General features: G+C 44.2%; 1 protein-coding gene across 6 annotated transcripts in view; it reads right to left on the bottom strand.

The window, feature by feature from the left end:
• The window catches only part of arhgap32b (Rho GTPase activating protein 32b), a 389,535-nt gene that overhangs the window by 145,246 nt on the left and 229,411 nt on the right, over positions 1–14,878 (bottom strand). For all 6 annotated transcript variants that reach the window (XM_052039785.1, XM_052039788.1, XM_052039787.1 and 3 more), the window contains one exon: positions 6,285–6,371. In XM_052039785.1, coding sequence (XP_051895745.1) covers positions 6,285–6,371 — 87 coding nt within the window. The remainder of the gene's footprint in view (positions 1–6,284; positions 6,372–14,878) is intronic.

The following is a 14,878-nucleotide window of genomic DNA, read 5'->3' as shown; positions in this document are numbered from 1 at the left end:
GTCAGGTGTCAGATCTCTCAGTGGGTGAACATTTTGGTGATAGTGATCATAATTCTATCTCCTTTACGTTAGCACTAGAGAGGGATAGGAACAGACAGACTAGAAATGTGTTTACTTGGAGTAAAGGGAATTATGAGGCTCTCAGGCAGGAAATTGGAAGATTAAATTGGGAACAGATGTTCTCTGGGAAAAGTACGGAAGATATGTGGCAAATATTCAGGGGATATTTGTGTGGGGCTCTGCACAGACATGTTCCGATGAGACAGGGGAGTCATGATAGGATACAGGAACCGTGGTGTACGAAGGCTATAATAAATCTAGTCAAAAGGAAAAGAAAAGCATACAAAAGGCACAGAGAGCTAGGTAATGTTAGAGATCTGGAGGAGTACAAGGCTAAAAGGAAGGAACTTAAGAAAGAAATTTGGAGAGCCAGAAGGGGACATGAGAAGGCCTTGGCGGGCAGGATTGAGGAAAACCCCAAGGCATTCCACAAGTATGTGAAGAGTAAGAGGATGAAATGTGAAAGGATAGGGCCTATCAAGTGCAGCAGTGGGAAAGTGTGTATGGATCCGGAAAAATAGCAGAGGTACTTAATGAATACTTTACGTCAGTATTCATCACAGAAAAAGATCTGGGGGATTGTAGTGGGGACTTGCAGTGGCCTGAAAAGCTTGAGCATGTAGATATTAGAAAAGAGGTGGTGCTGAAACTTTTGGAAAGCATCAAGTTAGATAAGTCGCCGGGACTAGATTAGATGTACCCCAGGTTGCTGTGGGAGGCGAGGGAGGAGATTGCAGAACCTCTGACAATGATCTTTGTGTCATCCATGGAGACGGGAGAAGTTCTGGAAGATTGGAGGGTTGCGGATGTTGTTCCCTTATTCAAGAAGGGGAGTAGGGATAGCCCAGGAAATTATAGACCTGTGAGTCTTACCTCAGTTGTTGGTAAGCTGATGGAGAAGATCCTGAGAGGCAGAATTTATGAACATTTGGAGAGGTATAATATGATTAGGAATAGTCAGCATGGCTTTGTTAAGGGCAGGTCCTGCCTTACGAGCCTGATTGAATTTTTGAGGATGTGACTAAACACATCGATGAAGGGAGAGCAGTAGATGTCATGTATATGGATTTCAGCAAGGCGTTCGATAAGGTACCCCATGCGAGGCTTATGGAGAAGGTGAGGAGACATGGGATCCAAGGGGACATTGCAGTGTGGCTCCAGAACTGGCTGGCCCACAGAAGGCAAAGAGTGGTTGTTGAAGGGTCATATTCTGAGTGGAGGTCAGTGACCAGTGGTGTACCTCAGGGATCTGTACTGGGACCCTTACTATTTGTGATTTTTATAAATGACCTGGATGAGGGTGGGTTAGTAAGTTTGCAGATGACATGAAGGTTGGGGGTGTTGTGGATAGTTTGGAGGGCTGTCAGAGGTTACAGGGCAACATAGATAGGATGCAGAGTGGGCTGAGAAGTGGCAGATGCAGTTCAACCCAGATAAGTATGAAGTGGTTCATTTTGGTAGGTCAAATATGTTGGCGGAATATAGTATTAATGGTAGGACTCTTGGCAGTATGGAGGATCAGAGGGATCTTGGGGTCCGAGTCCATAGGACGCTCAAAGTGGCTGCGTAGGTTGACTCTGTGGTTAAGAAGGCATATGGTGTATTGTCCTTCATCAATCGGGGAATTGAATTTAGGAGCCGGGAGGTATTGTTGCAGCTATATAGGTCCCTGGTCAGACCCCACTTGGAGTGCTGTGCTCAGTTCTGGTTGCCTCACTAGAGGAAAGATGTGGAAGCCATAGAGAGGGTGCAGAGGAGATTTACAAGGATGCTGCCTGGAATGCGGAACATGCCTTATGAAAGCAGGTTGAGGGAACTCGGCCTTTTCTCCTTGGAGAAACGGAGGATGAGGGGGGACCTGATAGAGGTGTATAAGATGATGAGGGGTATTGATAGGGTAGATAGTCGGAGGCTTTTCCCCAGGGCTGAATTGGCGGCCACAAGAGGACACAGGTTTAAGGTGCTGGGGAGTAGATATAGAGAAGATGTCAGGGTTAAGTTTTTTACTCAGAGTGGTGAGTGCGTGGAATGGGCTGCCAGAAACGGTGGTGGAGGCTGATACGATAGGGTCTTTCAAGAGACTGTTAGATAGGTATATGGAGCTCAGTAAAATAGAAGGCTATGGGTAAGCCTAGTAATGTCTAGGGTAGGGACATGTTTGGCACAGCTTTGTGCGCCGAAGGGCCTGAATTGTGCTGTAATTGTTCTATGTTCTAACAGGAGAGAGTGACCAGAGAGGATGGCACGCTAGCATAGAGACAGCTGGGACTATCCCTGGTATTCCTCAGCATTGACTCCAGAACCTCAAGTCTTATGGCATCAGATTAGGCACAGCCAAAGGAAACTGCTCCTGATTACCAGCTATCATCCTCCCTCAGCTGATGAATTACAGCTCCTCCGTGTTGAATAACAACTGGAAGAGGCACTTAGTGAAAAAGGCACACAATACACTCTGCATGAGGGACTTCAACATCTATCACTAAGAGTAGCTTGGTAGCACCGCTACTGACTGAGGGGGCCAATTCCTGAAAGACATAGCTGCCAGACTGGGTCTGTGGCAGATAGTGAGTGAACCAATGTAAGTGATGAACCTATCTGTCCTCACCAAGCTACTTGCTGCACTCATCTGTCATAACACCACAGGTGGGAGTGACCAATGCAACATCCTTGTGGAGACAAAGTCCCATCATCACACCCTGTTATATGGCACTACATTCAAGCTAAAAGCAATAGCCTTAGAACAAATCAACAGCAACACCAAGAGGGCCATCAGCAGCAGCAGCAATGTACACTATCGAAATCTGTTACATCATAGGCTGGCCCTGGTTCAGACGGTGGTGCAGAAGGGCAAGCTGCCAGCTGTACCAGGCTTACTATAAACAATGTGCCCATCTGGTGAAGTTGCACCAGTCTACATGAACAAAAAACAGTAAAAGCAACATGCCATAGACAGAGCTACGTAATCTCATGATTAAAGGATCAGATCAAAGCTCTGCAGTACTGCCACATCGAGAACAGTGGAAAATTAAACAACTAACAGGATGAGTCAACTCCAAGAACATCCCCATACTCAACTATGGCAGGGCCCAGTATGCATTTGTGAAAGATATGGCTGAATCATTTGCAAACACATGTACCGAGTGCATGACACATCTCAGCCAACTCCTGAGATCCTTATCAGCACAGAAGCTAGCCTGAACACTTTTTAATTCACTCCAAATAATATTAAGAAAACGTCTGAAAATAATGGGTACAGCAAAGATTGAGAAACCAGAAAGCAGCCTGGCTACAGTATTAGAGGCTCATGCTCCAAAATTAGTTACACTTCTAGCCAACTGTTCCAGTAACTTACAGGCAACGATGCAGAAAATTGTCCAGGTATGTGCTGCTCACAAAAAGCAGGATAAATCCAATCCAGTTGGTTACTGCTCCATCAGTTTATTCTCAATCATCAGCACACTGATGAAACGTGTCATCAACAGCACTCACTGAAGACCCAGTCTGGGTTTCACCAGGATCATTCTATTCCAGACCTCATCACAACCAATGACCTAAGGAGCTGCATTCCAGAGATGAGTCAAGACTGACAGCTCTTGACATCAAGGTTGCTTTAAAGCAAGCCTGTCATCAAGAACCCCTGGTAAAATTGAAGCCAATCAATATCATTAAGAAAGCAGTTACAGTGATAAATCACATAAAGGAAGCTGGCTGGGTTTGTTGGAGGACAACCAATCCAGCCCTGGAACGTTACAGCAGGAGGTCCTCAAGGGTAGCGTCCTACGTCCGATCATTTTGAACTGCCTCATCAATGACCTTCCTTCCATCATGAGGTCAGAATTTGGGAATGCTCACTGACTGCTCAATGTTCAATTCTATTTGCAAATCCTCAGCAAATGAACCAGCCCATGCCTGGACTGGACATCCTGCAAGGCCCCGGACAACATTTAGCCATGGGCTGGTAACTGGCAAGCAACGCACATGCCACAGCAGTGCCAGGATCACAAAAGACAGTCTTAAATAAAAACAGAAAATGCTGGAAATACTCAGCCGTTCAGGCTGTATCTGTGGCAAGAGAAACAGAGTTAATGTTTCAGGTTGGAGATGCTTCGTCAGAACTGGGAAGGAGACAAAAGAAATTTGTAAAGCTGCAGGGAGGGGGATACTTATTTTTATTTTAGATTTCCAGCATCTATCTTGTTTTTTGATTTTCCTGAGAGCCTAACGACCAAGTCTCAATGTTCAATGGTGACTTATGATGCAACAAACATATTTGCTATGTACAGAATACACAGGGTAATAGAAATAATGAAAGAAGATAGGAATTACAGTCAAATACTGGGAGTGATAAACAAATACGGCCAGATTAAGACTACTTGTAGAACCACAGAGAACATGCTCTGGAAGGACAAACTCCAGGGCAGAGTACAGGGTAAACGGCAAGGTACTTGGCAGTGTGGAGGAGCAGAGGGATCTGGGGGTTCATATTCACAGTTCGTTGAAAGTTGCCTCACAGGTGGAAAGAGCAGTTAAGAAGGCCAATGGGATGTTGGCTTTCATAAGTCGTGGGATTGAGTTTAAGAGCCACGAGGTTATGATGCAGCTTTACAAAACTCTAGTTAGGCCACATTTAGAGTACTGTGTTCAGTTCTGGTCGCCTCATTATAGGAAGGATGTGGAGGCATTGGAGAGGGTGCAGAGGAGATTTACCAGGATGCTGCCTGGATTGGAGGGTATTGAATATGAGGAGAGGCTTAAGGTGCTAGGGCTTTATTCACTGGAAAGGAGGAGGATGAGAGGAGACATGATAGAGGTATATAAAATATTGAGAGGAATAGATAGAGTAGACAGTCAGCGCCTCCTTCCCAGGGCACCAATGCTCAAGATGAGAGGTCATGGCTTTAAGGTTATGGGTGGGAGGTTCAGGGGAGATGTCAGAGGGAGGTTTTTCACCCAAAGAGTGGTTGGTGCATGGAATGCACTGCCTGGGGTGGTGGTGGAGGCAGATACATTGAACAGGTTCAAGAGCTTGTTGGATAGGCATATGGAAGAACGTGAGATAGAGGGATATGTGGGAGGAAGGGGTTAGGTAGTGTGAGGGTGGTCTGATGGACGGCACGACACGGTGGGCCGAAGGGCCTGTTTTGTGCTGTATGGTTCTATGCAACATAGAAAGGTCCCTGTATTTAAACACTCTAAGTGCAACCCCTCCTCCACAGAGAGCCACAGAGCACAGGAACAGGCCCTCTGACCAACCACCTCCATGCTGACCAAGTACCCATCCACACTAATCCCAACATGACCAGCAGAACTTTCCATTCCCTTTTCCTTCATGGGTTTATCCATTTTCATCAAAGTATCCATGTTCCAGCTGCTGGGAAATGCTATTTTCTAAACAGTCCTTGAAGAAGTTCCTCTTAAATTCCCTATTACTGTTATTATTGATTATATTAGATTCATGAACAGTAATGAAAGCAAAAAACTCAAATGTGGGTAATTCAAAATAAAAACAGAAAATGCTGGAAGCACTCAGCGGCCTCAGGATAGAACCTTGGCCTGAAATGTTAACTCTGTTTCACTTGCCATCAGTGCTGCTTGACATGCTGAGTACTTGCAGCATTTTCTGTTTTTTGGGTCATGACCCATGGTTCTGGACTCCCTACACAATTGGAAACATCTGTCAAATTTCACCCCCACCCTCAACACCATCTTTCCACAATCTCATCTTTGCAAGAATCCCAGTTGGTTCAGTCTTTCCTCTCAATTTTGGTATCATTCTTGTAAATCTTGCAACTTTTCTGGTGTTTCTATATCCTTTCTTTAAGTCCAGAATGTTCACAGCACTCCATGGATGGTCCAAGTATTAATCTGTATTATTAATACAGAGTAGCATGCAGACATCAACAGGAAATATACAGGATAAGTGAACACAGTCTGAGTACAAAATGGAACTCATCCACAATTCTAGTGATTAACAAAACTCCTGATTTCTCCACAGGACCCATCACTACACGGATGCAGCTGTTCAATAGGATTTAAGCACACTGATCAGCACACCTATTGAAACCAATTTGTTTTTCTGATCTTTACACTGAGTTACCAGGTTCTTAATCATCTGCCTTCACAAATACTCCATCACATTATGTGCACTGTATCATAGAACACGAAATACGTTAATGTAGAGATCAGCTAGTTAAAACAATAACCAACAGTCAATGCAACCTTACCTGACAGGAGACCTGAACGAGAAACACAAGGTCTTTGGTATCAGCACCATTCTTGCTCACATCACTCTGTTCTTCTGTCAACACCAGCTATACGATGGCAAGAAATCAAGAATGGGGAGATGGGTTGGAAGGAACAGAAATATAAAAAAAAATTAGGTCAGTAGCAAACAATTCAGTAAATAATGCATGAGCGCCTCACTGATATTGCTGACTCCAAAGTGCTTTGCACTAAAACTGCATTAGAGAAACTGAAGGGACAACAATGAAGTAGGAAAGTGACATGGGAGGGGACACGGGGAATTAGGCAGAACGGGGAGAATGGAGCAAGTAAAAGGAATGGTGAATATAGGGGAGGAAGAGTACAGTAGAGGTGAGCAGGGAGAGGGGTCAACACCTTGGTATGATCAGTGATGTCATAACCCAGCAGATGAATCAGGCCTCTCAACAGTCTGTAATTTCCTACCAGGTTCGAGCTTCATTTGAAAGTAAATGCAATTCAGAAAGCTAGACTCATACAGGTTCAATCTAAAGTGTTAATATTTTTCAGTGTTCCAATTTAACATACACATAGCTTCTCCAGTCTGTCATAAAAACCACACGGCACCATTAAAAGAATGATCACACAGTCATTTGCCCACACAAATCTTCTGGTAGCTTTTTAAATTCTGACCCAGAGCAAAAAGAATTGAAATTTATGCAGCTTGACAAAAATGCAATCCTTAAGCTTCTGTTTCACCCTAAAATTACTTATATGGAGAGGGGCATGTTCTTTGCATTTACTGTGGACGACTACAATAATGACTGGATGACTTTTGTAAAACACAGGTTTAGTAAGGAGGAGAAGCCCATGGATCATGTCAAGTGTCTGTTCTGACGATGTGCATTTATTAGTTAACAAAAGGTTCCCTAAATAAGGCTCTGAATGATCAAAGCTCCATATGCATTGAGCAGCTCCCGTTTCAAGAGGGAGAATCCCACTGCACCCTTGCACTTACCCTTTACTAACAATGCCTCTCTCACAATATGCAGACCAGCAGAGGTCTAGCAGCTCTAGGTTATGTCCAGGCACAAACTAAAATGCAGAACAGCAGAGCAAGTAAAATATTCATCCTCCGTATGCTAGTACAAAAGGCAAAAGATCAATCTGTAAAAATCCGTCGCCTATATCGAGAACCTTCATGATGTTCATCCGGATCGTTTATAACCCATGGCTGAGCTCCCTGTTAACCCATTTCCGTACTGCCCGTTTCATGCTCAATTTGCTTAGCTAGGGCAGCTGCTCTGTAATAGCAAGAGTCCCACAGGACAAGGAACGACAGCATGGAGCTCGGCAGCAGCCAAAAGCAACACAGGAATACGTGCAGCAATGATTTGCCTGCCAGACATTTCACTGCTCAAAGAACTCAGTGGGGACATGAACAGTTCACGTAAGAGTCTTTATCCAAAACATGACATTTGCTCATTAAATAAAAACGAGGCTTGGCTTCTGAGCAGCCATGCAGCACTGCCGAGACCGATTGTGTGTGGAAACCCATTAGCATTGGGGCTTAGACAGAATCTTAAATTATAATTTCCTTTTGAATCAGAAAGTCAGAGGTTTGCTTAGTCCTGAAATTTTTATTCTAATTCATTCTTGATCATTTCTTCTACTGGAGGGAGAATTATTTCAATTGAGTCAAACACTGCATTTATATAAGCTGGTCTTCAGCTTCCGGTAACGGATTTCATGCTGGCTGTCTGCTCCTTCTCCTCCCCCAACTCATGCACAAGTTGCACATGGCATTGAGCTCCTCTGAACCTCCCCCAGCAATTCTCTATTTAAAGTGAAATCCAGCAAAGATATACAAGCATTTCAAAATAAGGAACTGGCTCTAAGCAAACAGTCCAGATTTAAAGGTTACCCAAAAGTGAACTTCTGAAATACAAAGACTAGTTGAAACAGTGTGGGCAGAAAATGAAAGGCAATCTTAACTAAGCTGAATCTGTCTTCATGTTTTCGTGTGATTTCACTACAGCCACAAGACATGGGACTTCAAGCGACCCTATTAACCCTTGCAGAATAACCACAAACTAAATGGTACAAGGGGTGTTGATCACAGTGAGTGAATTGCCTGAAACTCCAGACACTCACCGATTCAGAAATCCAGGACACTTTGCCTCAGAAACCTGATGTGTAATTTAAAAGGGGGGCCTCGAAAGGGTTACTGCCACTGGGCTATTTCAAAATCAGTGATGCATTTCACCCCTGGGGTTAGGAAGCATATATCAGGTTTGCAACTTCACTGGTAAAATCATGCTATTTGTTACTTCCAATTTGGGGAGCAAAGCCTTAATCTATAATGCACCACAGGACGCCTGAGCTATAACCCAGGAAGATGAAGGGCTAATAGGGAAGTTAGCTACAGTATTGCAAACAAAATAATTCCTTTCATTGGATCACCCAGTAAATTAAAAGTTATAACTTAATTTTAACAACAGTATTATCAACAATTGCAATTTGGTCTTTGCATGGTTACCACTAACCCATCCCCCACTTCTGATCAAGACTACCTGCACACAAGTCAGTACAGCATTTCATATTGTGTCTGTCTAGTGTGCACGTTTGCTTTTGTTTCAACAGTCTGTCACTAATTTTAATCCAACACTCAGTGTTTTACCAAAACACTAACAGGCAATGAAGATGTAAAAACACCACATTTGGATTATTTATGCAATCCAATCTTGGACTGTACTCGCTGGAGTACAGAAGGATGAGAGGGGACCTCGTAGCGACATTTAAAATGTTGACAGGTAAGGATAGAGTAGATGTGGCTAGGCTGTTTCCCTTGGTGGGCGTGTCCAGGACCAGAGGGCACAATCTTAGAATTAGAGGGTACAGTTTCAAGACAGAGATGAGGAGAAGTTTCTTTACCCAGAGGGTGGTGAAATTGTGGAACTCCTTGCCACGCACAGCAGTGGAGGCCAGATCAGTGGGGGTGTTCAAGGAGGAGATAGACAGATATCTAAATAGTCAGGGTATCAAGGGATATGGGGATAAGGCTGGCAAATGGGATTAGAATAGTTTTTTTTTTCTCTCTCTTTTTTTCCCACCCCATTTCTTTTTCCCTTTTCCTTGGAGCAGACTCGATGGGCCGAATGGCCTGCTTCTGCTCCCTTATCTTGTGATCTTGTGTGATCTTGTGTAACACAGTGTTAGAAGCTAGACTCCTGCCACCCGGTCCAGAAGACACAGTTTGGGATTTTTTTTTGAAGTGACATGCTTTCAACCCTTCTTATTCTATTTTCAATGACATATTTCATGCTGTCTGTCTGCTCCTCCTCCCCCCCCCCCCCCCCCCCCACCCCCCCAACCGCCCTACTCCACATCACACACAAGTCGCACATGGCACTGAGCTGCTCTTAACATCCCCCTCCTGGCAATTTTTGATTTAAAATAAAATGCAAACAGACAATACATCAAGATTACTACAAACACTTTAAAATAAGGAAATAAATCCAAGTCAACAGTCCAACTTTAAAGTTTTCTTTAACTGCTACAATAAATTCTGTTCCTGGTCAGGCAGACCCTGGCCCAGCAGTTCTCAGCATGAAAGAAGGGTTTTCCTAACCTCTTCAGTAAATGCAGCAACACTGCTTTGACCTGCTGAGTGTTTCCAGCGTTTTCTGGTTTTGCTCCTAACCTCTTCCTTTGTTCTCCTGTTAATGATCTGAAATTGATGGCTTTTAATTACTGACAGACTGACTAATGGAAAGTTTTTTTGATTTAATTTAAATAAGCCAAATTTTAGGCACCTCCAATGAATCACCACTTGACGGTCCTTTGTTTGCATGGAGGCCCGGTTTTTCCAGGCTCGCTTCACAAGTAACGACTGAACTACCGAGAACCCCAGTCTTCATATTCATCTGTTACATGTAATTTTTTGAGGGTGAGTCACCTTTGAATGCAGGAGGCAGTTTTTTTGTTAAGCAGATCAGAAGACCACATGGAGATAGCTAGGCTCCAAATCTAGGCTATGAACAGAGATCAAATATTCCCTTGCTCTCTTTACCAGATGGTCATGTAAAAAGAGCAAATGTCAGTGCAAGCAAGCGTCAGCATGAGATATCCTCCCAGAGCGAGGGAGAAGGGAGACATGTCTCTCTGGAGGATATCATTGCATAATATCCTCAGGTTTTCAACTGTAGAAGGGCAGGACTGGCAGCTCAATGTTCCAGGATACAGATGCTACAGGCGAGGAGAGGGTGTTGCCTTTTTGATAAGGGAGGACATTAACAGCAGCACTTAGAGATGACATTCTTAGGGGATCGTCCGGTGAGGACATGTGGGTAGAACTTAAAAGAAGAAGGGAAGAGTCAATCAAATGGGGCTGTGTTATAGACCCCCCCAGTGGTCAGAAGGAACTTCAGGAGCAGGTGTGGAGTGAAATTGTTGAAATAGTTGAAGGAATAATAGGGTTGTATTAGAGGGAGATTTTAACTTCCCCGGTATTGACTGGACCACCCAGTGTTAAGGGCCTGGACGGGGTGGAATTTGTGAAATGTGTCCAGGAAAGTTTCCTGGGTCAATAGAAAGAGGGCCCTACTCAGGAGGGTGCAATACTGGACCTCCTCTGAGGGAACGAGGCAGGGCAGGTAAGTGGCAGTCAGGGAGCACATTGGCTCTGGTAACCATAATTCTATTAGTTTTAAGATAGAGATGGAAGCGGATAGGACAGGTCCACAGGTGAGGGTCCTAAACTGGAGCAGGGCTAATTTTAGGAGAATTAGGCAGGTTCGAGCAGAGGTCGATTTGGTGAGCCTGTTTGAAGGGAAAGAAATGGATGGCAAGTGGGAGGCTTTTAAAGAGTGTGATACCAAGTATCCAGGAGCAGCCTGTTCCTGTTAGGGTGAAGGGTAAACCTGACAAGTTAAGGGAACCCTGACTGACAAATGATATTGAGGCTCTAGTCAAAAAGAAAGAAGTTTTGATTCAGGAGGTCAGGGATGAATGAATCCCTTGATGGCCATAAAAAGATTAAGAACACCCTAAAGAGGGAAATTAGGAGGGCAAAGAGAGGCTATGAGATGGATCTAGCTGGTAAAGTTAAGGGAAATCCCTCATAGCTATATAGAGAGTAAAAGCGTGGCCAGGGAGAGAGTAGGTCCCCTTAGAGATCAGCAGGGCCACCTGTGTCTCGAGCCGCAGGAGATGGGTCAGATTTTTAATGAATATTTCTCCTCTGTGTTTACTGAGGAGAAAATCATGGTTGCTCAAAAGATAAGGTAAACAAGTGGCGATCTTTTGGAGCAAATTCAAATTACCAGGAAGGAGATATTTGCAGCCTTACAGCGCATTAGGGTGGATAAATCCTCACGGCCTGACCGAGTATATCCTCGGACTTTGTGGGAGGCTAGAGAAGAAATTACAGAGGGTCTTCTGGAGATATTTGCTTCATCGTTAGCCACTGGTGAAGCTCCCAAAGACTGGAAGGTGACTAACTTCATTCCATTGTTTAAGAAGGGCAGAAAGGACAAGACAGGAAACTACAGGCCGGTCAGCCTGACATCAGTGGTGGGGACGTTACTGGAGGGAATTCTGAAGGACAGGATCTACCATTTGGATAGACAGAGTCTGATTAGGAGGAGTCAGCATAGCTTTGTGCGTGGGAAGTCGTGCTTGACGAACCTTTTAAAGTTTATTTTGAAGAGGTCACCAAAAAGGTAGGTGAGGGTAGGCAGTGGATGTTGTCTATTTGGACTTTAGGAAGGCCTTCGACAAGGTCCCATATGGTAGGCTGGTCTGGAAGGTTAAGTCCCATGGAACCCAGGGAGAGCTAGTTAAGTGGATTCAAAATCGGCTTGGAGGTAGGAAGCAGAGGATGATGGTTGAAGGTTGTTTCTCAGAATGGAGGCTGGTGACCAGTGGTGTGCCTCAGGGGTCGGTGTTGGGACCCTTGTTATTCGTTATTTATACAAACAATTTGGATGCTAATGCACAGGCTTGATCAGTAAATCTGCGGACGACACGAAATTAGGCATTGCTGTTGATAGTGAAGTAAATTATCATAGATTACAGGGGGATCTTGATCAGTTAGGGAAGTGGACCGAGGAGTGGCAAATGGATTTCAATACAGATACAGTAAGTGTGAGGTGATGCATTCTGGAAGGTCAAACCAGCATAGGATTTGTACTATGAATGGTCGGGCACTAGGGAGCGTAATGGAACAGAGGGACCTAGGAGTACAAGTGCACAGTTCATTGAAAGCGACGTCACAGGTCGAAACGGTGGTGAAAAAGGCGTTTAGCACTCTGGTCTTCGTCAGTCAAGGCACTGAGTACAGGAATTGGGACATTACGTTGCAGTTGTGTAAGTTGTTGGTGAAGCCGCACTTGGAATATTGTGTACAGTTTTGGTCACCCAGTTAAAGGAAAGACATGGTTAAACTGGAAAGAGTGCAGAGAAGATTTATGATGATGTTGCCAGGACTCGAGCGCCTGAGTTATAGGGAGAGGTTGGTCAGACTGGGTCTTTATTCCTTGGAACGTAGGAAAGTGAGGGGCGACTTTCTTGAAATGTTTAAAATTTTGAGAGGCATAAATAAGGCAGACAGTAACAGTCTTTTCCCCAGGGTAGGAGAGTCCAAAACTAGGGGACACAATTTTAGGATGAGAGGGGAAAGATTTAAAAGGGACCTGAGGGGCAACTTCTTGAGTATATGGAACGAGCGGCCATAGGAAGTGGTTGAGGCAGGTTCAACGGTATCATTTAAGCAGCACCTGGATAGGTACATGGAGGGCCGGGGCTTGGAGCGATATGGGCCGAAAGCAGGAAATTGGGACTAGCTGGGTGGGAACTGTGGTCGGTATGGACTTGTCGGGCCGAAGGGCCTGTATTTGTGCTGTATTACTATGACTCTATGTAGAACACCTTTTCATGCTAGCCAGAGCTCTAGATAAAGACATCTTGAGGTTAGTCACAGCCAGCATCCTTTCTCGGACATCCACTTTCAATTCCACAGCTATGTATTTATCTGAGGTCAGCAGGTACCTCATCAATCCTGGAACATGGAAATTACTGGTAGGCAAAATACCTGATCTGCTGCTCTGTGATTGGTGTTAGTTATTTAGGGCTATCTCTAGATAAGAAAAAAAAGAACCACAAGCAATCATTTAGAGTTCAGGTTAAATACCACGCTGGCAATTCCTCCTATAATGTTATAGCCTCAGAATCGGATTACAAGTCTTCAGAGAACTAATAACCTTACAGGGGAGTCCGAGACATTTGGCTAACGTCTAGGAATCCAATCCCAAAGCGTAGGGGATGGGTATAGTGAACTACAATCAGCACTGCAGAGGGACTGAACAGCTCCCTAACACTAAACATGTTCTTTAACCTGCAGCTGCTTAAAGAATTAGATCAGGCCTGTGAATGTGTATAACGGTTATGAACTGTTGCAGTTCATATGAACAGCAGCTTGAAAGGTCACTCACTCGAAGGAGCATTCATGCAAAGATACCAAAACAGGAAGTGAAAACAAGTACCAAAAGAGTGCCTCATTTACTCATTCAACAGACCTGTGCAAGTCCAAATAATTGGCCGAGCAAACAAGTCTAACCCAGGAATCCAGCCCAGCACTGACACTGGGTAAGAACAGCACAGAGGGAGGTTCCACACACAGTCCAAACAGGATATAGATAAATGAGATCACATTACATTTCTCCAGTAACTAGGAAGTGGTCAGGTTTCTCTCCATGACTTAGTGGCCCAACCCATCACCAAAAAGTGCAAACTGAGAACGCAGATCTTTCATTTTATCAAAGAAGAACTGTGCTTGAAGATTCAGTTTCTCTCCTCTCAACTCCCACACGTATATCTTTTTAATCAGAAAAGCTGTACAGCTTCTCTTTTACGTATGCATTAGCAATGAAAAAGCTCCCACACTAAAGAGCCAACTCAGCAGAAGGTTCGAAGGCTGATGCATCGAGCTAATTTGCAATCATACTGTCACCATAGGAACATTATCAGATGCTCCTCATCATTGCAATACTCATTTGGGGCAAATCAGAGGGGCATCATGATGATTGGCTTGTAACAGGACTTCTGTTGGAATGGACTGGCTTTAAAGAACTAAAACATTCTTTAATCAAGTTACAACAGAGCTAGGTTGAATCAAAATATTACTGTGCAGTTCACAGAAAGTGCATTACATGGCATAGCACACAGTTACACTCTGTGGGGGCTGGTACAAGGACCACCAGTTCCCAAACTACAGCACTCTCATAGCTAGTTCCAAACTCACCACAAAGATCTGGCTTTTAAGTCCCAGCATTTTACGTGAATATTGCGGCTAGTTCTGGCAAAACATTTTAATATGTACAAGCGTCGGTTCACCTTGTGACAGCTTTATGGCCCAAAGTGCTTACCTGCTTGCCAAAGGTAGCAAGCATCTGGCCCAGACAGCTGAGACACCTTACAGCAATCCACATTACACCTCAGCACAGAATGGAAACTGAACGTGGCACCTTTAGTCAGTAATATTTAATGCTAGATTTTGCCTAGGAGTTATCGGTCTGTGTTGTTAATTTTTAGATCTGTGTTACTGCCACTTCAGATA

This window comes from Pristis pectinata, chromosome 27, assembly GCF_009764475.1.
Source record: "Pristis pectinata isolate sPriPec2 chromosome 27, sPriPec2.1.pri, whole genome shotgun sequence".
NCBI lineage: Eukaryota > Metazoa > Chordata > Chondrichthyes > Rhinopristiformes > Pristidae > Pristis > Pristis pectinata.
The sequence above is the reverse complement of the archived record's forward strand: the minus strand, read 5'-3'. Positions and strand labels throughout refer to the sequence as shown.